Source organism: Schistocerca cancellata, chromosome 2 (assembly GCF_023864275.1).
Source record: "Schistocerca cancellata isolate TAMUIC-IGC-003103 chromosome 2, iqSchCanc2.1, whole genome shotgun sequence".
NCBI classification, from domain to species: Eukaryota; Metazoa; Arthropoda; class Insecta; order Orthoptera; family Acrididae; genus Schistocerca; species Schistocerca cancellata.
In genome coordinates this window covers 357,248,063-357,274,097 of record NC_064627.1, presented here as the reverse complement: position 1 = coordinate 357,274,097, position 26,035 = coordinate 357,248,063, and the positions used below count along the sequence as shown (strand labels likewise).

The 26,035-nt window shown below is 38.5% G+C and overlaps 1 protein-coding gene across 1 annotated transcript in view; it reads left to right on the top strand.

The window, feature by feature from the left end:
* LOC126161744 (uncharacterized) overlaps nt 1-26,035 on the top strand; it is a 213,099-nt gene that overhangs the window by 168,746 nt on the left and 18,318 nt on the right. Inside the window, exons 11-14 of the mRNA XM_049917784.1 lie at nt 8,995-9,168; nt 9,751-9,875; nt 9,991-10,190; nt 16,092-16,416. Coding sequence (XP_049773741.1) covers nt 8,995-9,168; nt 9,751-9,875; nt 9,991-10,190; nt 16,092-16,416 — 824 coding nt within the window. The remainder of the gene's footprint in view (nt 1-8,994; nt 9,169-9,750; nt 9,876-9,990; nt 10,191-16,091; nt 16,417-26,035) is intronic.

The following is a 26,035-nucleotide window of genomic DNA, read 5'->3' as shown; positions in this document are numbered from 1 at the left end:
GTGTTTTACCCCTACCATTTTCATTCAGAATTTTAAAGAGAGCATTACAGTCAACATTGTCAGAAGCTTTCTCTAAAACTACAAATGTTGGAAATTTAGGTTTACCTTTTCTTAATCTATTTTCTAAGATAAGTCGTACAGTCAGTATTGCCTCATGTGTTCCAGCATTTCTACGGAATCCAAACTGATCTTCCCCAAGTTCGTCTTCTACCAGTTTTTCCATTCGTCTGTAAAGGATATGTGTTAATATTTTGTAGCCATGACTTATTATATTAAACTGATAGTTAATCTGGTGTAAGCTGGCGAGATGGGGGGGAAGTGGTTTCTGCCGGCAGTAGTGTCCTTTGACAGAGTCGGTAATTTTCACACCTGTCAACACCTGCTATCTTTGAGATTAGAATTATTATAGTCTTCTTGAAGTCTGAGGATATTTCACCTGTCTCCTACACATTGCTCACCAGATGGTAGAGTTTTGTCATGGCTGACTCTCCCAAGGCTATCAGTAGCTCCAATGGACTGTTGTCTATTCCCGGGGCCTTGTTTCGAGTTATAGATCCTCATTATACTCCTTCCATCTGTCTGCTTTCCCGTCTTTGCTTAGGACTTGTTTTCCATCTAAACTTTTGATATTCATATGAGTGGTTCTCTTTGCTCCGAAGGTCTCTCTAATTTTTCTGTAGGCAGTATCTTAACCCTAGTGATATATGCCTCTACCTCCTTACATTTGTCCTCTAGCATCCTTGCTTAGCCATTTTGCGTTTCCTGTTGATCTCATTTTTGAGACGTTTGTATTCCCTTTCAACTGCTTCATTTACTGCAGTTTTATATTTTCTCCTTTCATTTATTAAATTCAATATTTATTCTGTTAACCCAAGAATTTCTATTAGCCCTCGTCTTTTTACCTACTTGATCCTCTGCATCCTTCACTATTTCATTTCTCAAAGCTACCCATTCTTCTTGTACTGTATTCCTTTCCCTTATCCTTGTCAATCATTCCATAATACTACCTTTGGAAACCTCAACAGCCTCTGGTTCTTTCATTTTATCCAGGTGCCATCTCTCTAATTTCCTATCTTTTTGCAGTTTCTTCAGTTTTAATCTACAGTTCGTAACCAATAAATTGTGGTCAGAGTCCACATCTGCCACTGGAAATATCTTACAATTTAAAACCTGGTTCCTAAATCTCTGTCTGGCCATTATATAATCTGTCTGAAATCTTCCAGTGACTCCAGGCCTCTTCCCCATATATAACCTTCTTTCATTATTCTTAAACTAAGTTTTAGCTATGTTAAAGTTATGTGCTGCACAACATTCTACCAGACAGCTTCCTCTCTCATTCCTTACCCCTGTCCATATTCACCTACTACTTTTCTTTCTCTTCCTTTCCCTACTATTGAATTCCAGTCTCCCATGACTATTAAATTTTTGTCTCCCTTAACTATCTGAATAATTTCTTTTATCGCATTATACATTTCTTCGAACTCTTCATCATCTGCGGAGCTAGTTGGCATATAAACTTGTACTACTGTGGTAGGCATGGGCTTTCGTGTCTATCTTGGCTACAATAATGCGTTCACTATGCTGTTTATAGTAGCTTATCCGAACTTCTAGTTTTTTATTCATTATGAAACCTACTCCTGCTTAACCCATTATTTGATTTTCTATTTATAACCCTGTTTTCACCTAACCAGAAGTCTTGTTCGTCATGCCACCTAACTTCACTAATTCCCACAATATCTGACTTTAATGTGTCCATTTCTCTTTTAAATTTTCTAACATACCTACCTGATTAAGGGATCTGATATTCCACGCTCCGATTCGTAGAATGCCAGTCTTGTTTCTCTTGATAACGACATCCTCCTGAGTAGAGTCCCCGCCCGGAGATCTGAATGAGGGACTATTTTACCTCTGGAATATTTTACCCAAGAGGACGACATCATCACTTAGGTGCGGCTATCTGTATCGCTGAGGGACGCAAGCCTCCCCACCAACGGCAAGGTCCATGGTTCATGGGGGGGAATGTAAGCATACAACTTACGATTGTAACCTTAGAAATTTTGTATGATTTTCATCCATTACATTAGCAGTAATGATATCGCAAATCTTCACTGAGTGGTCTGCTCTGGATCTAGCCACATTTGCTTCATAGGTGATCTGGCAAGTCAGACAATATGCCTAGGTTCATCCACGAAGTCATTGAAATATGCAACATCGTGAATTGGCAGAGGAAATATAGTGATACTGTTAGATCATCTTTACCACAATTCTCCCCATCCCTCCCTTTTTCTGACTGTTGTGGAAGGTGTGTACTTAAATTGAGTCCTTAATTTGTCCTTGTTGAATAACAGTGAGTTCGGAAAGACACCTTAAACTACACCCTGCACTGCCATGGACTCATCTAAATGTTTAATAATAAAAATAAAAAAAACACTGCCAAAGTAGTTTCTGCAACTGTCTTATCATTCCAACTTATTACCATCCTGTTACGCATAGAGATAACAGATTGTTTGAATTGTTAATTAAGTTCTGACCTCACTTTAGTTGTATAGCTGTGTGGTTCATTTGACAGTTCTCTTAAATGGTCTTGCAGTTCCTCCCATAACCACTGGATATAAGAAATGAGTCTTTAAGGACAATTGTTAACTCGCTGGAGATCATTATGTTGATTTTCATAAACCAGTTATGAAGTTTCCCATGCCACCTTATACAGGTCTACCATTGTATGTGAGTGAATGGTACACATAATAAAAGTGGGATTGAGACTTCTTGTAACCAACAGTAGAAAATATTCCCTAAAAGACACAATGTCATGGGAGATGGGCAATGGCATGTAGTAGGTGATTGCCTGTAGGAGCGAGGTACAGTGGGGACTGTGGGTGCCCCGGGACCGTTACAGTAGATGTGAAGGTCCTACAGGAACCCTGAAATTGACTGCTAAGGGGGCTCTGGTGTAGCTACGATAGGCCCAGCAAGCCAGAAGTGGATTATGAAGTCTGCTTTCAAAAATAGAATGGGCCTTGGAAAGGACAGATTTAATCAACAACAAACTGTCTATAAACAAGGACTAAGATATAGAACATTAAATATACAAACATTGACTGGGAAGATGGAGGATATGGTAGACATGATGGAAAGAAGGAAATTAGACCTATTGGATTTAGCTGAAAGGAGAGAGAGAGAGTAAAGGCTACCGACTGTACTGGAGTGGAAATGAGGAGGTAAGGAGAAATGGAGTCGGAAGAGTAGTAAGAGATGGATTATAAGAGGAAGTGAAGAGAATAAGTGATATGGTAATGAAGACCAAAATACCACTCAGAGAAGCAAGAGTTTGAAGAGGAAATGCAGAAGCAGATGGGAAGGAAGAATATGATAGATAGTAATGGGAAATTTAAACACACACGCTGGAAGAGAAAGACAAGGCTGCAAAAGTGTGCTTGGACCAGAGGGTTGGGGCTGCCGAAATGAGGAAGGTGAAAGACTATTGGAGTTCTATCAAAGGATTGGCTTGCTGGTTGCGAACTCTTGGTTCAGGAAAAGAGAGAACCACAAGATTACCTGGTACAGTCAAGACTTAAAAAGAGAAATTCGTTAGTTGACTATTTCCTGTACAACATTGATATGAAAAGGAACATCATTGACATTAAGGTAATACCATCAGAGGCCTTGGATAGCGACCACCGTTTGCTGGTAATGAATCTGAGAGGGACTAAGGATAATAAAGGGACAAGAAACCAGGAAAGGTGTATAAGGGAATGGAAGTTGAAGGAGGAAGAAAGCAGGCTACAGTATCTGCAAGTAGTAAAGGAAAGCATTCCAAAGGATGAACCAAAAATGCTAGAAGAGGAATGGGTTAGATTCAAGGGAACATTAGCAAGTGCGGCAGAAGCAATATGTGGAAGGACAGGCAACAAAAAGAGGGAGAAAGAAACACCCTGGTGGAATGATAAAACAAAGGATATAGTACAGAAGAAGAATAGAGCCTTTAGGGTGTGGTCCCAGAAGAAAACAGTAGAGACAAGAGAAGAGTACCAGGCAAGCAAGAAAGAAGCAAAAAGAGTGGTGCTGGTGGAAAGAAGAGAGTGGATAGAACAGTGGACCAGAATGATGGAGGAGGATAGTGAAGGTTCAAAAAAGGTGTTATACGGAGTGATTAAAAGTAAGAGGAAGAACAGTACAACAGATTATGCTCGAATGGTAAAACAAAAGTGGACAAGATGTAGAGAATAAGGAGGAACTCAAGAATATGTGGAAGGAGTGTTTTGACGAACTCCTAAACCCAAATGGAGACCTGGGGGAGGAGGAACAGCAAATAGAAAAGGACCTTACATGGGGAGAAGTGGAAGAGGCATTGGGCAAGCTGAAGGAAGGAAATCACCAGGTCTGGATGGGCTAAGCATAGAGATGCTGAGAGCAGCAGGAGATGTGGGGATACAGTGGCTACATCGAGTGATAAAAATTTTGTGGAGACGGAAGACGATCCCAGAAGACTGGAAGAAGGGAATAATTGTCCCGATCTTTAAGAAGGGAAATAGAAAAGAGTGCAAGAACTATCGGGGGATAACATTGATGAGTCATTGTGCAAAGATTTTGAGAAAATTTTGGAAGCACAAATTTGGGCAAAATTAGAAGGAAGAATGAGAGAAGAGCAACATGGCTTCAGAACAGGAAGGTCCACAGTGGATCTAATTTTTGCTGTAAGACAACTGTAGGAACAGTACTATGAATATGGAATAGATCTACTAATGACCTTCCCAGACATTGAAAAAGCAAAGTGTGGAAAGCCCTGGAGAACAGAGGAGTAGCAAAACAGATTATTTGGAGGATAAGGGAAATGTACCATGCAAGTGTGAGCTGTGTGAAAGTGGGAGGAGAGAGATCTGCTTGGATTGAACAGAACAATGGCTTGAGGCAGGGAAGTACACTTTCACCATTACTCTTCATTGTAGTGATTGATGATAAAATGATTATAGTGGCACAAGTAACTGGTGAAAGGAATATGAAAGCTATGGTGTTTGCAGATGATCTGATGATTTGGGGGAATAAGGAGGATGAAGTACAAGAGCAGTTGGACGTATGGGAATGAACAGTACAAGAATATGGAATGAAATTTAGTATAAGTAAGAGTGAAATGATTATCACAACAAGAACGAAGTAGAGAGGAATGACTGGAATAACAATTGGTGGGGAACAATTGAAGAGAGTGTAGAGTATAAGTACCTAGGAAGCCTGATACAGGAAGATAGAAAAAACGACAGAGAAATAAACAAGTGGGGAAGAAAAGCAGAAGCGTTTTGGAAGAGGCCAGAAGCCTGATATGGAGCAAGGATGTACCCCAAATCAGTAAATAGGTTATATACCAGTCATATTATGTCCCAATCCTGACATATGCATCAGAAACCTTGGTTATGAAAGGAAGAGAGAATAGCAAAGTACAAGCTAGTGAGATGAAATTCTTGAGAAACAGTATTGGAGTGACAAAGTTAGACAGAAATGATAAGATCAGAGAGTTAATGAAGGTGGAACCATTACAGGAGATAGAGAAGTCAATGCTGAGATGGTATGGACACATTAAGAGTATGGAGGAGAAGAGGGTACCCAGGAGGACATACGAGATGAAACTGGAAGGAAAGAGACCAAGAAGAAGACCGAGAGACAGATGGCTGAAAGGAGAAGAAGAGTGCATCCAGAAGAAAGGAGAAGACTGGACCAAGGTGAAGACAGAGAGATGGTGGCAAGACAGAAAACTATGGAGAGGCCTATGTTCCATACAGACCCGGCCAGAGGCTGGAAACTGTCAAGGATGATGATGATGATGATGATGATGATATTGCAAGTGCTGTTGTCTAGAGGCGGTATTTTGTAGCATATGCAGTGATTAAGCAAAAAATTCATGTTCAAAGCATTTATATGTCCAATTATGGGGTGTGATCAGTAAATAAAGAGAATTTCGTAGTTTTGTATTGTATTAGGCCAATTCATGCAATTTTTTTCTGTTATGTTGGAAAATTTGAGAAATCTCTGTACCAGTATCAGTCTTGCTGCTGAGTCTGCTATGAGCGAAACAAGGGTTTATGAGGAGTATAAGCAGTTTGAAGAAGACCTTGAAGAGGTAGAGCCCCCTGGATACGTCTGCTTCTTATCAACTAATGAAATCATGAAAAAAGTGAAAAAAATTATTATGAATGATTATCATATCACAGTTGTAGAAGGAGCTGTCAGTGTTGGTGAATCAGTTTCCTCAACTCATGAAAATTTTTCAGGTGTTTCAGGTTCGAAACATATGATAGCAAAATTAATTGTGAAGCAGTTGAATTTCAAACAAAAACTGCAGTGAATGCAAGTTACTCAGTGGTTGCTAATTGAAGTCAACAACTATACAGAACTACACACACATGTCATAACAGATGATCAAACATGGGTTTATGGATATTATGTTGAAATTAAGACTCAGTTGGCCCAGTGAAAGCATTCTGAATCAGCAATAAGATTAAAATAAACTCAAATATGAAGGATATTCTCACTTTGTTCTTCAATTTTGACATCCTACTACACCTATTATAGCATAGACTATTTTGAAGGGTTGGACATCAATTTAGAAAAAAAAAGTAAATTCATAAAAAAAAAAAAAAAAAAAAAAAACCTGTAATGTTTTGAACATATCACCCATCTTACATTTCTATACATGTATAACATTGTATCCTCTCAAATTCTTTTAGGTAGCATCCCTTTGCTCTTAACATGAGCATAGTTGAGAGTAGGTTGCAAAAAAATTTTCATCTGTTTCTTATCGTTATTGGGTGATACAGCCTAAAGCAGCGGTTATCACACTGTTTTTATTAAGAGCCAATACTGACATTTTGAGGCTTGAGACAGCACCTTAAGTCTCATACGAACCAAGCTGATATTAATTGGTAAAACTCATAAATTAGTATGTTAAAAGTCCCCCAATAGACTAGCTATAGTAAGGATCGTTAAAGTTGGTCACTGGTCCACAGGAGTTATCGGGAAAAGTTGGCATCTTTCAGAATACTTCGTACTGACTGTTCTCTGTTTCACATTTCTACCATTGTCAGTGAACCGATACAGTGTTATATTATGACATTCAATGGCTGAGGAAGTGTTGTCGTGTATGTATGTGAGCGGGTTGGTTAATAACAGTAATTGTATTGATGTTTAAATGTATAATGCAATATGAGACATGTTCATAAATGTTTTGAATGTCATTTTTCTTCTACTTACTGTGTTTTATTACAACAGCATAAATTTAATATTTCTTGCTACAAAAATGTACCATATTTGAAGACGGCCATCTTTATAATGTGCATTCACAAATCCGTGTTATTTCTCAAATGAAATTTTCACTCTGCAACGGAGTGTGCGCTGATATGAAATGTCCTGGCAAATTAAAACTAAACTGTTTGTCGGACTGAGACTCAGACTTGGGACCTTAGCCTTTCACGGAGAAGTGCTCTACCGATGAGCTACCCAATACCGATGAGCTACCAAAGTGCAACTCACGACCCATCCTCACAACTCTACTTCCGCCCAAAACATGAGTCATGCTTTGCCCTTTGCCTGCAAAATGCGAAGGTCCCTAGTTTGAATCTCTGTCTGGCACGCAGTTTTACTCTGCTAGAAAGTTTCATGTTACATTTGAAATTTATACCACAGCTACTGATTAGTATGAGTTGTGCATTCCTGGAAGTTGTCAGTACTGGAAGACAAACAATCAAACATTTCCCCCTCTCATCCTCTAATCCCACAGTGGGTGAACTACTTGCCCCACTCCCCCTGAGCTAATCTCACAGACTATTTCATCAACGTTACTTAAAATTAAGCACATGAAACCCTTTAATTCGTGCATCATGAGTAGACATAAAATTCTTATGAAAAGTAAAAAATGGTACAGCATGTTGTTTTACCACCTGTGGGCCATGAGCGTAATCAATTCCTGGCTGTTGTGCAGAAGATCATAAAAACTTGGAGCTTTCTGAATTTCTCATGGAGATTGCTCACTGTTTGTGTCATTCTGGTCAAACTTCAACAACACAAGGGAGGCCAAGTAATGAACTGGAACATCACATACAGGCCAAGAAGACAAAAAGGGATCTGTATAACATGTTCCTCCACCGGATATAAGGCTGGATCAAGTAGATCATCTATCATCATACATGTGAGTGGGACAGAGGTGCAAAATGCCAGGGCGTAAGGATTTTCGTGGGTGGAGTGTAATAAATGTGCAGTTGCATTATGCTTACAGGAACACAAGAACTACTTTCATATAAATTGATTGTCAGTTGTCTAGTTAAAAACCTGTTGGAACTGGATATCCTATTGTACAAATAAAAAAGGTGTATAGTAATTTTCAATAAACATTCAGTATTTACAGTATTAATTTCCTATTTATTTGCTTTAATAATCCTTCCTTGCCACACACAAGTAGTTAATCACATACAACAAATACATTATGAGTGACTTTGTAACAAACAGAAGCAGGACAGTAGTCACATTTACTGTACCTAGTAAGTCATGAATGCATTGTGTAGCTGATCACCTACAAAGGGTTAATAGTGCTTACTAATTTTAAGGAAAAAATTTTCAGTTTTTTTCTCGGTGTATAGGCACTTAAAAGATGTGGCTTGATGCATATGATTGTAAAATTTGGCTGAGAACCACGGGCCATACAAACACATGATTCAGGCCATAACTGGTCCGTTGGTGACAGTGTGACAACCCCTGTTGTAAAGGAAATATACAACTGTTTGCATAGATGTAGAGATGTCACACTATTATTTTGATAGCCATTGCAGCTGTTTTTGCACATCCATTCATTGGCTGGCTTGCGTTGTTATGTTATTCTCTAGGGCATCAGTGTAATGTAATTTAATAATTTTATATAAGATACAGGAGAGATAACTATTGTGAAGTTTCTTGGTGTGAAGAAACAGTGCTGCCGAATCGTTTATTATTGTAGATTGTTATTTTGGATTTTAGGTATCACATCATCACTCAAATTCAGACGTTGTTGTACCAGTCAAGGATATCTTGGTGTCCACTGCAGACACTGAACTTCAAAAGGAACAAAATCAGCACCCTGTTTCTGAAAAGCCTGAAAATAAGGTGGAGAGAACTGTGTCGACTAGACCAATCAGGAAACGTAATATCCATGTAAGTTTGTCTTAGTTATTCCTAATGATAAACTAGAAGCAGCATTATTTTTGTGGAAGAGCTCGATTTGTTTGCGACTACATTTTACATTATTTAAGTTTTGCTATATTTTTTGCAGTTTTATCATCACCTAATTTGTATTTTAGGATCCATTTTCAGTTGACTACGAACAACCTGTACCAGTTTTATAAATACACTACAAATAAAAGTCATAATGTTTCAGTTTTAGAGCTATGTTTGTCTGCCAGCATTAAAGATGTGTAGAATCAAATTTCATATTCTTGATTGGCATATTCTGCAGTCCTCTTATTGTGTCTTTCTCGCACTCTTGGCTGCAAGTAGCCAATTTTATTTTAGGAATTTCCTATTGTTTTCATATTTGCTGAAATCATGCTCTTTCTAAAATGCAAGTTCCATCTTTGTTACTAACTAAACGAGTTTAACATTATATATATGGCCCCAGTTACTGTTTAATCAACATTTAAAATTATTTTCTGTAATTGCAATGATGGACGGCACACACAATAAAAATCACAACTGTTTTATTTTTATACATTTTTTTACTTCACATATTTACTACAGATGTATGCTGACCTAATAATGGACAGAGATCTGGTGGAGACACTGAAACATTCTGCACAAGCACAAGTAAAGGATAAAAGAAAGTTGGATGATTCTCGTGCCAGCCAAGGGAGGAGCAAGGGGAGGTGTGTAAAATCCTATTCTCCTTTCTTCTGTCTTTGGTCTTGTTAAGACTTTGTAAAACCCATATTTTAGTGAAAATAAGTTTGCTATTGATTTGTTGATGCCGTATTTGTGCAGAAGACGACGTTCATCTGTAGTGAAATCTGAAGTAGATGAGTTATTGTCCTCTTCTGATGAAGAAAGCTGGAATTCAGAAGATGACCCAGATCGTCTGTGGTGTATATGCAAAAAACCACACAATAATAGATTTATGATTTGTTGTGACATCTGTGAAGACTGGTTTCATGGAAAATGTGTTGGAATAACGAAGGCAATGGGTGAGTCTGGAATTGATATTTTCATCATAGAATTGTAGTTTGATGATTTTTTGTGATGGCTGTGAAAACCGTATAACAGAGACAGTATGTATATCTTACTTTGATACACATGGAGTGTCATAATGTGTACAGATGCAATAGTTTGTAGTCATGTGTGACCTTGTGAACACTTAAAGACGTAGGTGGTTGTGGCATAGTTCTGTGATTTTGTTTGTTTTCCTCTTTATAGTAGTATCAAATAAAATATATGACTGCCAACAACATATTTTAGAAACGTTGTATTCAGTCATAAAATGTTGGTTAAAATAGGAGAATTTCAGTGATTATGCAAAAATTAATTTCGACAGCAAATAAAAGTAGGAACATCGAATTCTAAGAATCTGCTATAATTCATAGTTTATGTCATAAGATAGAAACCATCTGCATCATAAATTACAAAGAAATAAAATCAAAAGATAAACTCTGAGCGAATAGCAGAAAGCATCTAGTTACTAGCAAGTTTCTTATATACAAATTACCCAACTAGAGTATTCTGCTCCTATTTTAGGATGTTTGTTAATAATGTAATCATATTGTGAGTCTGTAAATATTCCAGCTATATTTTTTTGAAAATCAACTATGATCCTCAAAAATATTATCATAAATCGCAGGGTAATTTTCTTTTGTCAACCTAACATTTGTAACACAATTAGTTACCTCCATGATAACTCTTAATTTATTTTCCATTACTTCATGGGTGTGTTGAGAAGCCTCCCTTAGGCTCTGTCTGACAGCTGCCAAAATAAATGTCAGAAGTATTCTACAGAGCACCGTCATTGTAACTCATTGAAATGATTACCACTGAGTTCTTTGAGAATGAATTACTGTAATGTGTTCTTGTTAGTAAATGGGCAGCAAGATATTGGTGATTGTCATCACCATCTCACTGCAGTTTCCTGTTGCCCTACTACTACTATCATATAAGTGCTCGAATATGCCAGCTTCTTTCACATTGCTAACCTTACCCAATCATCTATTGCTATATTTTCATTCCCTTTTTTCTGTTGTTACATTTTATGTTCTTCTCCAACTTTTATTTCAAATCTTATCAGTTGCTTGCACCACAATATTAGCACCCTCAATCAAGGATAACAACATCAACATTATCTTTCTTTTCTCTGCAAGACAGAATTTTTTAAATATATATGACAGTATTTTTTTCATCCAAAAAATGGACAGGTGTCCATTCAAAAGTGGCACAAGCTGTACATTTACTGAATGTATCATGAAAGATAGTGTTACACATTTGACTTCTTATTCTTCAGACTTCCATAGGTTTAGCAGTGGTGGTATGAATAGTTTTCACACAGCCACTAAAACTTATTTGTACATTCACTGAGAATGTAATTGATATTTTGGAGTTAATTTGTGCAGTGACAAGAAAGGGATTGGTGAGCACATGTTTGTCACTTAACTGGATATTGTTAAGTTCTTTCCTGATGTCTCAGTATTTTGTATTGATATTAAATACTATGTCATACCCTCAACTCCGTGTTTTCATTTACTTCGTTCACCTTTGTCCTCTTTTTTTCCACAATCTGCGACTATTCTGTTCATGTTGTTCTTGCCATAGCTTTTTTATTTCTTATATATTTATTTTTTCCCTCCATGCATTCCTTTCTGTTTCTTTCCTTCCAGTGAAGCCCCTTACTCTTCGACTTTTGCCAGTTTTCCGCTGTGTGTGATGGGGAACTATGGACAGTAGTAAAAGATCAAAAGTTCAAAATTCAAAGTAATTTTGTTGTTGTTGTTGTGGTCTTCAGTCCTGAGACTGGTTTGGTGCAGCTCTCCATGCTACTCTATCCTGTGCAAGCTTCTTCATCTCCCAGTACCTACTGCAACCTACATCCTTCTGAATCTGCTTAGTGTATTGATCTCTTGGTCTCCCTCTACGATTTTTACCCTCCACGCTGCCCTCCAATGCTAAATTTGTGATCCCTCGATGCCTCAGAACATGTCCCACCAACCGATCCCTTCTTCTAGTCAAGTTGTGCCACAAACTTCTCTTTTCCCCAATCCTATTCAATACCTCCTCATTAGTTACGTGATCTACCCACCTTATCTTCAGCATTCTTCTGTAGCACCACATTTCGAAAGCTTCTATTCTCTTCTTGTCCAAACTAGTTATCGTCCATGTCTCACTTCCATACATGGCTACACTCCATACAAATACTTTCAGAAACGACTTCCTGACACCTAAATCTATATTCGATGTTAACAAATTTCTCTTCTTGAGAAACGCTTTCCTTGCCATTGCCAGTCTACATTTTATATCCTCTCTATTTCGACCATCATCGGTTATTTTACTCCCTAAATAGCAAAACTCCTTTACTACTTTAAGTGTCTCATTTCCTAATCTAATTCCCTCAGCATCACCCGACTTAATTTGACTACATTCCATTATCCTCGTTTTGCTTTTGTTGATGTTCATCTTATATCCTCGTTTCAAGACACTGTCCATTCCGTTCAACTGCTCTTCCAAGTCCTTTGCTGTCTCTGACAGAATTACAATGTCATCGGCGAACCTCAAAGTTTTTACTTCTTCTCCATGAATTTTAATACCTACTCCGAATTTTTCTTTTGTTTCCTTTACTGCTTGCTCAATATACAGATTGAATAACATCGGCGAGAGGCTACAACCCTGTCTCACTCCTTTCTCAACCACTGCTTCCCTTTCATGCCCCTCGACTCTTATAACTGCCATCTGGTTTCTGTACAAATTGTAAATAGCCTTTCGCTCCCTGTATTTTACCCCTGCCACCTTCAGAATTTGAAAGAGAGTATTCCAGTCAACATTGTCAAAAGCTTTCTCTAAGTCTACAAATGCTAGAAACGTAGGTTTGCCTTTTCTTAATCTTTCTTCCAAGATAAGTCGTAAGGTCAGTATTGCCTCACGTGTTCCAACATTTCTACGGAATCCAAACTGATCTTCCCCAAGGTCGGCTTCTACCAGTTTTTCCATTCGTCTGTAAAGAATTCGCGTTAGTATTTTGCAGCTGTGACTTATTAAACTGATAGTTCGGTAACTTTCACATCTGTCAACACCTGCTTTCTTTGGGATTGGAATTATTATATTCTTCTTAAAGTCTGAGGGTATTTCGCCTGTCTCATACATCGTGCTCACCAGATGGTAGAGTTTTGTCATGACTGGCTCTCCCGAGGCCATCAGTAGTTCTAATGGAATGTTGTCTACTCCCGGGGCCTTGTTTTGACTCAGGTCTTTCAGTGCTCTGTCAAACTCTTCACGCAGTATCTTATCTCCCATTTCATCTTCATCTACATCCTCTTCCATTTCCATAATATTGTCCTCAAGTACATCGCCCTTGTATAAACCCTCTATATACTCCTTCCACCTTTCTGCTTTCCCTTCTTTGCTTAGAACTGGGTTGCCATCTGAGCTCTTGATATTCATACAAGTGGTTCTCTTCTCTCCAAAGGTCTCTTTAATTTTCCTGTAGGCAGTATCTATCTTACCCCTAGTGAGACAAGCCTCTACATCCTTACATTTGTCCTCTAGCCATCCCTGCTTAGCCATTTTGCACTTCCTGTCGATTTCATTTTTGAGACGTTTGTATTCCTTTTTGCCTGCTTCATTTACTGCATTTTTATATTTTCTCCTTTCATCAATTAAATTCAATATTTCTTCTGTTACCCAAGGATTTCTATTAGCCCGCGTCTTTTTACCTACTTGATCCTCTGCTGCCTTCACCACTTCATCCCTCAGAGCTACCCATTCTTCTTCTACTGTATTTCTTTCCCCCATTCCAGTCAATTGTTCCCTAATGCTCTCCCTGAAACTCTCTACAACCTCTGGTTCTTTCAGTTTATCCAGGTCCCATCTCCTTAAATTCCCACCTTTTTGCAGTTTCTTCAGTTTCAATCTGCAGTTCATAACCAATAGGTTGTGGTCAGAATCTACATCTGCCCCAGGAAATGTCTTACAATTTAAAACCTGGTTCCTAAATCTCTGTCTTACCATTATATAATCTATCTGAAACCTGTCAGTATCTCCAGGCTTCTTCCATGTATACAGCCTCCTTTCATGATTCTTGAACCAAGTGTTAGCTATGATTAAGTTATGCTCTGTGCAAAATTCTACAAGGCGGCTTCCTCTTTCATTCCTTCCCCCCAATCCATATTCACCTACTATGTTTCCTTCTCTCCCTTTTCCTACTGACGAATTCCAGTCACCCATGACTATTAAATTTTCGTCTCCCTTCACTACCTGAATAATTTCTTTTATCTCGTCATACATTTCATCTATTTCTTCATCATCTGCAGAGCTAGTTGGCATATAAACTTGTACTACTGTAGTAGGCATGGGCTTTGTGTCTATCTTGGCCACAATAATGCGTTCACTATGCTGTTTGTAGTAGCTAACCCGCACTCCTATTTTTTTATTCATTATTAAACCCACTCCTGCATTACCCCTATTTGATTTTGTATTTATAACCCTGTAATCACCTGACCAAAAGTCTTGTTCCTCCTGCCACCGAACTTCACTAATTCCCACTATATCTAACTTTAATCTGTCCATCTCCCTTTTTAAATTTTCTAACCTACCTGCCCGATTAAGTGATCTGACATTCCACGCTCCGATCCGTAGAACGCCAGTTTTCTTTCTCCTGATAACGACGTCCTCTTGAGTAGTCCCCGCCCGGAGATCCGAATGGGGGACTATTTTACCTCCGGAATATTTTACCCAAGAGGACGCCATCATCATTTAATCATACAGTAGAGCTGCATGTCCTCGGGAAAAATTACGGCTGTAGTTTCCCCTTGCTTTCAGCCGTTCGCAGTACCAGCACAGCAAGGCCGTTTTGGTTAATGTTACAAGGCCAGGTCAGTCAATCATCCAGACTGTTGCCCCTGCAACTACTGAAAAGGCTGCTGCCCCTCTTCAGGAACCACATGTTTGTCTGGCCTCTCAACAGATACCCCTCCGTTGTGGTTGCACCTACGGTACGGCCATCTGTATCGCTGAGGCACGCAAGCCTCCCCACCAACGGCAAGGTCCATGGTTCATGGGGGGAAAGTAATTTTATGATCTCTTTAAGTAGCTGTCTGTATCATCTGTCCTTTGCCATCAAAGTAATTTTATGATCTCTTTAAGTAGCTGTCTGTATCATCCGTCCTTTGCCATTCATCTGCAAGTGAACTACTACCAAGCTTACGTCCATCTTACTGTAGTTCAGTCATTGTTTCTTCCTTTTCCTCCCTAGCTCCATTTGAAGAAATCTTGAATTCTATAATTCTGCAGCTACATTACCAAAAAATGGGATGTCCAGGGTTGAATGACAACAGTATTATGAAAAGGATAGGTTTCTGCTCCCTGTATTCAGGAGACATTGAGTTGCCGACAGGCATGATAGAAAGACAGCTACCCATTTTGGCTTTTGGGCAAAAGGCCTTCTTTTGAAGTAGAGCGCGCGCGTGCCCACAGACAGACACACACACACACACACACACACACACACACACACACTGACGGCTCTCTCTGGCCGTTGTGGCTGCAGTGGCAAGTATATCAACATATTTTTGTTACTTATGTATTTGCTGTGTTCATCACCTTTAGTACCTGGTAACCTTCACAGTGCAAGGATGGGGTTTTGTTTGTTTGTTGTTGTTGTTGTAGTTAGGCATGCTTTATTTATGGATTTTTCCATACAGTTCAAATTGTTTAATTTTGAAAAATATTTACTTACGTTATCCTGCAGTAAGGAATGGGACTGTCTGATTTTGTATGTTTTGTGGCTGTCATACAAACAAGTTACTTCATGGCAATGTTACAGGATGATTGTATTGCTGTAAGTCAGAAATACCATAGCTGATAAGTAATGGCATCTGCTTTCTCCATGGCAGGTCAACAAATGGAAAATAAAGGCTTGGAATGGTCATGTCCTAATTGTTCTAAAAAAAATGAGTCAGCTGAAAAAAGTAAAGACAAAGATCCAAAGAGAAAATCTGGGAAAGATAAAGATACAAGGAGAGCAACACAAACTGAGAACCAAACAGAAACAAAAGATGACAGCCCCCTGTTGTCTCCTGCCACTTGTTCTGAACAAGGGAAAGATGTCAAAGAATTTCAGAATGAAGAGAAGATAACTGGACAGAATAACCTGCCTCCTTTGTCAAATGAAGATACAAAGCAAAATGTGGAGAATGAATCAAACCAGAGCTATCAGAGGTAGCTTTTATATTAATAGTATTTTAGTTCTTAAAACAAGTTTCTCTTTTTTAATACTATTTTTGATCAGGGAATGAACATTAGAATTGCATCTATAAAACATAGCAGTAACGGATGCACTGTATTTGTGTTCCTACAGTGCAGGTTTTCATGACTGGATGTCTTGTGAGCCTTCTGGGTTGTATGTCTGTGGTCCAAGAAAGGTTTTGGTTCTTGATGTTTCGTCCAGAGCTGCGTTGAACATCTTCGGAAGTGCTCCTGGCGACACTGATTCTTGTCAGAGTGTGACATAAATACTATGTACAGTGGGTGTGGTTGAGTTTAGACATAATCAGCGGGTATAATCCTTGTCAGAGGTGAAAGTTAAGTATGGACTGTCGCCTGTCAGGGATAAAAACTTGTCTTAGTTCTGCAGAGCCACTGTCACTAAGTATCATGGCTGCTTCTTTTCTGTTATAACTATACCCATGCTTATGTATTTTGATTGCTTCTCTATATAGTACTGGATAATAATTTATTGTTACAATCGGATTGGGAAGATTTTATAGATACATAACATCAGACCAGGTTCTAGACCAACTAAGAAAATACGTCAGGCACTCCAATCTGTAAAGAATAAACTCCCTCCTCTGACAGGACACGGGGTATATGATTCCTTGGAGGTCTACATTGGAACTAACAAGAGAAGCATGAATATAAGATTGAAAGAACATTTAAGTGTTCGCCGACTGGAAAAACGAAAAAATCAGGAGCAGCAAGACAAGATATCATGAATTGAAGTTTTCTGTGACCAGAATTTTATCTAGAATGACAAAATTATAATCCCCGTCTATACAGGGCTATTACAAATGATTGAAGCGATTTCATAAATTCACTGTAGCTCCATTCATTGACATATGGTCACAACACACTACAGGTACGTAGAAAAACTCATAAAGTTTTGTTCGGCTGAAGCCGCACTTCAGGTTTCTGCCGCTCAGAGCGCTCGAGAGCGCAGTGAGACAAAATGGCGACAGGAGCCGAGAAAGCGTATGTCGTGCTTGAAATGCACTCACATCAGTCAGTCATAACAGTGCAACGACACTTCAGGACGAAGTTCAACAAAGTTCCATCAACTGCTAACTCCATTCGGCGATGGTATGCACAGTTTAAAGCTTCTGGATGCCTCTGTAAGGGGAAATCAACGGGTCGGCCTGCAGTGAGCGAAGAAACGGTTGAACGCGTGCAGGCAAGTGTCACGCGTAGCCCACGGTAGTCGACGAATAAAGTAAGCAGACTTCATCTTTCAACAGGATGGTGCTCCACCGCACTTCCATCATGATGTTCGGCATTTCTTAAACAGGAGATTGGAAAACCGATGGATCGGTCGTGGTGGAGATCATGATCAGCAATTCATGTCATGGCCTCCACACTCTCCCGACTTAACCCCATGTGATTTCTTTCTGTAGGGTTATGTGAAAGATTCAGTGTTTAAACCTCCTCTACCAAGAAACGTGCCAGAACTGCGAGCTCGCATCAACGATGCTTTCGAACTCATTGATGGGGGACATGCTGCGCTGAGTGTGGGAGGAACTTGATTATCGGCTTGATGTCTGCCGAATCACTAAACGAACATTTGTGAATGCCTAAAAAAACTTTTTGAGTTTTTGTATGTGTGTGCAAAGCATTGTGAAAATATCTCAAATAATAAAGTTATTGTAGAGCTGTGAAATCGCTTCAATCATTTGTAATAACCCTGTATACAGAATCAAGCAGAATATGATAACCTTAACAGAAAACAAGAAGCCATAAATAATATATCAAAAGTGACTCTGCAGAATCAATAGATAAGGTTTTATCCTTTGCAGGTGACAATAGAAAGTTACATTTTTTCCTCTGATAATGATTATCTCTGCTGATCGTATGTAAAATCAACCACATGCCCCAGGAGCACAGCTGAAGATGTCCAGTGCAGCTCTGGCCAGAACATCAGGAACCAAAATGTTTCTTGGAGCACAGCTTTACAGCCCAGAAGACTCACTAACAACTATTTACATGCCGTTTTACATTGAGCATTGAAATTTTTTAGTGTATATGGTACTATTAAAACCTGTAGTGGTGACACACTGAAGTCACTGCATTTACAAATTAAATAAAATGTTGAAATGCTTTCTTGAACATGGTTTCAAAGGTTTCACATGTATCATCATCATCACCACCACCACTAGCACCATCATCTCCTCCTCCTCCTCCTCCTCCTCCTCCTCCTCCACCTTGATTGCCTCGTGTGGGAGAGAGGATTACATAACATTGATGATTTTTATTTGTGTAATGCGAAATCAGTGCTCGTTACAAAATGTTGTAAAATTTGTCATTTTCCCCATCTAGGTATAAAAAGGTTCTAAGTTGTATCTTGACTTTTTTTTCTCAAGTCTGAGGTACACGCATAATGTTAAAAGTACTGTTTAAAGTAGCAGCACATTAGATATGACATCGGCTGGTAACAGTTTTATCTGTCGACATTATACTTTCCAACGGGTTTGTGCGACAAAACGTAGAAAAGACGTTGTCTTCTAGAGACAGATCTTTAATGTGATGCATTGGTTTAACTTTTATGTTTTCATAGTATGCGAGTATAAATATGGAAAAAACCGAATGTGACACTTCAACTTCGCTCACCTGTAAATCGATGCAGCGCCTGTGCGGTTTGTGTGACATCCAGTCAGACCTCGGGATGTGCTACAGATTGGTCTATCGCCACAGATTTCATTTCTTTCTTCTTTTTCCTGTCCTTATATTCTGTATCTTCATGGATTCAGCATGTTAATTTTTGGATGTGACCATAGAGGATGGTCAGGTGCCCTGTCTGGCACCATCCTCCCCACCTCGATGAAATTTGTGGATCCTTTCAGTCTGCATCTAACGTCATTCTTTGCATAAGTACTGGCTCAATATTCAACTATTCGGATGTGGGGGAAACGGCCTAAAAAACTACATCCAGGCTAGTCTGCACACCAACTCTCGTTGTTTATCCATCATGTGGATTCAGTCCAGGGTCGTGGCAAATGTCTGTTTGGGTAATTGACTTGATTTCACAAAATAGTAAAAATGATATTGAATAAATACTGAAACAAACACTCAGTGGTCTAACGTACCACCAGATTCACATTTGCGTGATATCACGTATCTGGTGTTGTGGTTGGCTGATACAAGAAAACAATGCAGGTGTGAAGTTCATTTACACTAAAAAAGCTAAAATGGTGCATTTAATGATTTTCATTTTTATAATTGTGTACTACAAAAATATGCAGTTTGATTAATGCTCTTCTAAAGATATCATGAAAAAGTGTCATTTTTTGGTGCGATTTGGTGGCAAAAGCATGTCAAAATCCGATGTCAGCAGATAAAACTGTCAACTCCATTTGAAAATGGCGTTGTTGTTATGGTAAAAGGAATTTTTAATTATGAAACTTGGAAAAACCCAAACCCGAATAACATGCTTAAGGTAGAGATGAAGGAAACATTGAAATATAATAATTTCCTATTGTAGATTTTTGACATTATTTTTTCCCAGTAGTGTAAGCCTCTTAGTACTTGCTTCTTTGTTAAAAATTTATCTTTCAACTGGTTTAATGCTTGAAACTATATTAACCTTATTTTAGCCTCATGTGTAGTTACAGTAGAGTTTCAGTTTAATTATATTAAACCACAGTCTACAAGCAGTTTGTAATATTATGTAATAATGGCCACAATTAAATGAACCGCTTAATTCATGAACAAAAATGAGGGTAGGCAACCAGTCTTCTCCAGCTGGTTGATTTGTGTTGCATAGAAGCTTGTGAAGCAAATAATGCTACATGCAAAACTATTAACATCATCCACAAGCTGTGGTGCATTTCTTGTATGAGTCTTTTCATGTCAAATGAACACATCTGCTAACCTGACCACCTCTGATTTTAATCAGATTTGATGTGTTCATTGTACACGACAAGAGAATGAATAATGGCAAATTACAGAATTGTAGCACAAGTACAGCAAAAATAATGACTGCCCGAAGTTCTGAAAATGTGCCTAAAATTCGACAGATTCTGCTGACACAAATGGCTGTAACTTCTGTTCTGATAGAGCTGAGGCAGTGGAACAGGTAATTTTGGAAAGGACTGGGGAAAAAAAATTTTCAGATGATACCCAACATGGCCATATTTAAACTATTTATACAAATATGGTCAATGCCCGTGTCATTTGACCTTGAATATCTCAAAACATGTCACTTTCGGAATTTTTGAAAAAATTATTTTTGCTTTTTCACGTTACACTGCACACCTACTAACAAGTCAGGCTGGGATGACATTTCGATTAGGAGAGACAAATTGATATTCACGACCACAATAATACAGATTGTATGCAGACTGCTACAAAATAATGTTAAGTACTGAAAAACTTGTTAATTATTAGAAAGGTGATATGCTAGCAACTCACATTAAGAAAGTAATGTGAACAGGCCAATAGCAAGCATTTGTACTACGCCACGTCACAGACTATGACCCCCAGACCTTCACTTCCAGTAATGCGAAACATTGTACAATCGCCTTAGCCAAAGTACATGTTGGAAGGTGGAAGGCATGGCAAACAATGCAAATTCAAACAGACGAGCACAATGACAAATGCGTCATCGGCATCTACCATGTTGTATAGCAAGAGACTGAGCAAAGTGGTGCAGCAGTTAGCACAGTGGACTCGCATTGTGGAGGATGACAGTTCCAGCCCACGTCTGGCTGTCTTGAATTAGGTTTTCCATGATTTCCCTAAATCGCTCCAGACAAATGCTGTGAGATCGTTCCTTTGAAAGGTCACTGTGGATTTCCTTTCCCATCCTTGGACCAGTCTGAGCTTCAGCTGCATCTCTAATGGCCTCGATGTCAACAGGATGTTGAACTCTAATCTTCTTTTATTGTACAACAGGGTGCAATGCTGTTAGTGCATCTTTTGGTGGAAAGATGTACGTTTGGCCTGTTGCTGTTCTCACATCATCCTTTGTAGGAATGTCTTTCTTGTCCACAGTAAAGCTGTCGTTTTCTCAGGGTATACAAAAGAAGGTGAAGGACTTTGAGAATGTAGAAAGCTAAATTGTAACCCCACTGGTATCGTCATTAACACTAAAAACACCCCAAACAACCAGTGACTTGTACATAAATGCAACAAACTCTGTGATATCATTAAGGTGTCAGTCTTGTTAAGTCCGTGTTAGCTATGTCTGGTAAATTGGAAGAAACTTTCATTTGAATTTTGTGATGCCCAGTGGCAATAATACCATGTAACTGGTGGATACAAGCAAATGTGCAAATCTGATCAAAGTGCTCTTGGAGGAGAGATGATTCTTCATCATACTCATTGTTAGACTGTTAGTTGTATAATGAAAGTGGTACAGTGCAACGTTCTTGAAAAACCATTCAAATAACTATCTGTGTGTCATTTTCTGAGGCTTATAGATGCACTGCAGACTGGCACGGACAGCAAGTCACTTGATGCACCAGAGATACCATCACATGGTCCTTTGCTATGTGACATGGCAAACAAATGCCACTCTGCACAGAAATTGAGGGCACTCTGATGAAAAGATACGTTTTCAAAATTCTTGTGGTTTTTTATACTAGTCTGCAGTACCATTTGTGAAGTAATATGTGTACTCAGGTGTCCTATGTAACTGAGACACTATTCATTTAACCAAATGATGTTGAAAAAAATAGCCGGCCGGTGTGGCCATGCGGTTCTAGGCGCTTCAGTCTGGAACTGCGTGACCGGTACGGTCACAGGTTCGAATCCTGCCTCGGGCATGGATGTGTGTGATGTCCTTAGGTTAGTTAGGTTTAAGTAGTTCTAAGTTCTAGGGGACTGATGACCACAGATGTTAAGTCCCATAGTGCTCAGCGCCATTTGAACCATTTTTTTTGAAAAAGATAAACACTGACAGTTTCATGGTAAAGCATTCTGATATGACGACAAATGAAATGTGATCCAATTGCATCAGCTTCTGGATATTTATAATAAAGAGTAAATGGATGAATGGTAGCCTTTGCGTTGGTCTAGTGAAACCCTTGGACCTTATCCTGCAGGACAAATTCATCATTCTCTACAAAATCACATATAACAATGTATTCATTGTCATGAAGTGTCAAACTGTTAGAGGCCTATGAAGTAGTGTAGCTGGAGATTTTTCAGTTTGTTGATGAGGTTTTCTAAGAAGTCTTCCACAGAAAATAGACATGTCTGGAGAGTTGCTTTATTTGTTGGCGTATCCAGTTTGTATGTTACCTCACCAATTCTATTTTTGTCAAACAGCTGTCCAAGGTATGTCAAGAAAGAATGTGAACTGGGCAGTTTTCACTTACTGACATATAACCTTTCAGCTTTGAGAAATTATGAATTATTGAAGGCAGACAGTGTTTGTACATGTTAAGTTGGTAGTCAGCATCATGTGCCAGCTCCTTCATTCTGCAGCCTTCCAACATAAGCTTCACACTTTGGTAAATACCGCAAACATACACACTATGTGGGTACTGGTTGCACGAGCCTGAATGCAGTTTTTAGGTTATAATTGGCAAAATTTGAATAAGCATATTTTCAGTTCTGGATGTGTACCTCTGAATGCTTGATACAGCTCATTCTGGTTTCTCAACACCAGTCGTTTTCGTTTATAAACCCTGTAACCATTTTCCTTAACAGAAACAAAATCCTTCTTCCCAGACAAAAAACAGCTAATGTCTTGTCTGTTGTAAAATTCTGTGACACAGTTCACAATGTGTTCGCTTAGAATATTTCCAAGTCTCAGATTAGGAATTGCTAAGATGCTACATTTTTTTACTAAATGTTTTGCTTTTCTCGCTAAATAGTTTGAGGCTCCAAATTAATTTTCAATCCTTCAAATGCTTCAGCTTTTTCCGAAGAAGTGTCAGTATCTGGATCTTCTCACTCCTTTTGGTGCTACTACTGAATTACTCTTTCAATTGCATTATAATTTCAGATTCCATATTTGTTCCACCCCACATATTTGTTTTACCCCGTGCATTTTGTCTCACACTGGGTACATATTTAACTAGGATTAGCTCTGACACTTTTTAAAAAATTTTCTGTGCACATGTTTTCTCTCTGTCTCTTCTTCTTCAGACTATCAATTAATGCAACTAAAGCTATATTTGGGGCTACAGATTTGTCTGAATATGAGTTACACAGGCTTGTAATTTTGTCTGTCTGAATGTACTTTGTTCAGTCACAGGCCCTTGTTATTGTGTTAATTTTTTCCTTCCGTGTTACATTTTTTGTGGTATGTCATTATGCCACTGATCGTATGAACCATCCACATTTACACTTGACGTAACTTTTCTTGTATCTGTTGTGTTCATTTTTCCTGAAGGGATTACGTAAATATGTGATCCTTTCTAACTCTTACCTTCATCCAGTAGATTTGTATATAGTCACAAAATGCAACACTTTTGCTGTAACTTCCTCTGTACGTGCAGCATCTATATTGCCATCCAAGCTTCAAAAGGAAACACTTCACTTTCATGATTTCCCATCTTCTGACTTATTGTCAGGTAACAAAACTTAATAACATGTAAGTGACCTTGCAGCGTGCTACACAAGAATACTTGCTATTGGTCTATCCACCTTGTGAGTTTAATGTAATTGGTTAAAACAAGAATGCATACTATTGGCCTCTTTCCAGATTGTCAGTGTACCTGTGGTTGGTCAAAATAAAAATGGTTGCTAGTGGCCTGTTCGTGTTGCTTCCTTATTGTGTGTTGCTATCACATTGCCATTTTAATGGTTAACATGTTTTTCGCCACTTCGTATCATATTGTTGCAATCTGCATACTATTTGTATTGCTTTACTGCATCACATTGCTGTGCATATTAATTTACTGTATTTACCCAAATATAAGACTACCTTCCCCCCCCCCCCCCCCCCCCACCACACACACACACACACACACACACACACACACACCAAGAGACTTTTAAAGAAAAATTTATTTTTAACATATTTTGAGTAATCGAAATTACAAACCACTTTATTGACATAATATAAATGCCTAAAAAAGTTAACGCAACACCTATTCTAAATACATTGTCTACATATATTGATAATGCGAGTAGAAATAAAATAAATGAAAAGAAATTGTTTACATTATTTCTTTTCTACATTTTTCACTCAACCTGTCATCTTTGATATCACTATTTTTAATCTTCATTGTTGCAAATATTTTGCTATTTTTTCCGAAAATGTTGCAATAGGTTGTGGTTACTGAGGGATCTAAGAACACTGTTGTTTCTATCCAAATATATATCAGATTTTGCTTATGTGGGGATGAGACAATGTCTCTTGCTTCCAAACTTATTGTCTGCCGGCTGCTTTCTCATTGGCTGCGTAGGACCACACACCCCCTTTCGTTCTTGACATGTCACAGTGACTGTCAACAACATGTCAGAATGAAATACCTTAGCACGCCACTGGCCCCTCCAGTCTCCTGCAGAAATCAAGACTGTTGTCCAATTTTAAAGTCATTTCACTTCTAACTACAAATGCATTCAAGCAAACTACAGTTTAAACATGTTAGATGTTCCTAAAAAGCCAAAGTACGCGGTATAGATTCCCATGGTTGGCAATATGATTTAATTTGCTGTCTGCTCATACTCCCCTCCCTGCACTCATCTAGTTTTTAGCCAAGCTGGTATCACTGTTCCTCTTCCAACCCTTTTGTAGTTCTGTGCTCGAGCAAATGCAAAAGATGGACTGCAACATTATCTACAGTGCAAGTCATGTGTAAGAACAGCAACTAATATGTAAATAAAAGGTCACAGTCATGATGCATTCCAGTTTTCGAACTTTCGCTCATCTCATGATCGAATGACGTCTGTCCCTACACTATCTCCACGATGGGTCTTGCCACTATAATTTATTTTCGTGACAACAATGAGTCAGTTTAATATGATTTATTTCGTTTGTTAGACATTTCATTCTAGATTAATTTTCCTTCTTCTTTCATCTTAATGTTACCATCGTGTTCTAAAACTGATTAAAAGCTGGTAATGTTTTTACCCAGTATACTAATACATAAACAGTGGCAGAGTTTCTCACTTGTGCACCAGTTTGGTAAATCATTACGGTCTCTCAGTATGAGAACTTTTGTTGCAAACCTGTTCAGATACAACAAGAATTTGTAAAATGATTTAATTTAGTGCTATTACCTCTTGTGTTTAAGAAAATTGTAAAATTTTAAGCAAAGCAGTAGCTTCTTGTAGAAGCTAGTTCGTAGTTTCTCGCATGGCCCTTGCACTATTGTTATGCGAATCAAATGTCACGTGATTGTTTGAGTAATGTGAATTCTATATAAAGCACGCATATCTGAAAATCTTGAGCCCGTTAGAACGTGAATATCACAGAACGTGAATATCACATGCTGACCCCTGCCTTTCCGAATTTTTCAAAATAAATCTGTGCATGATGTCACTAGCCCAAGCTTCATCTGTAAATGTAAGGTGACCCCTATATGCTCTATTAAACAACGTAAAAATGCTGCCATCAGCAGCAATAGTTTAATCTGGAAATATAAGATGACCCTGATTTTTTGAGTGACGAATT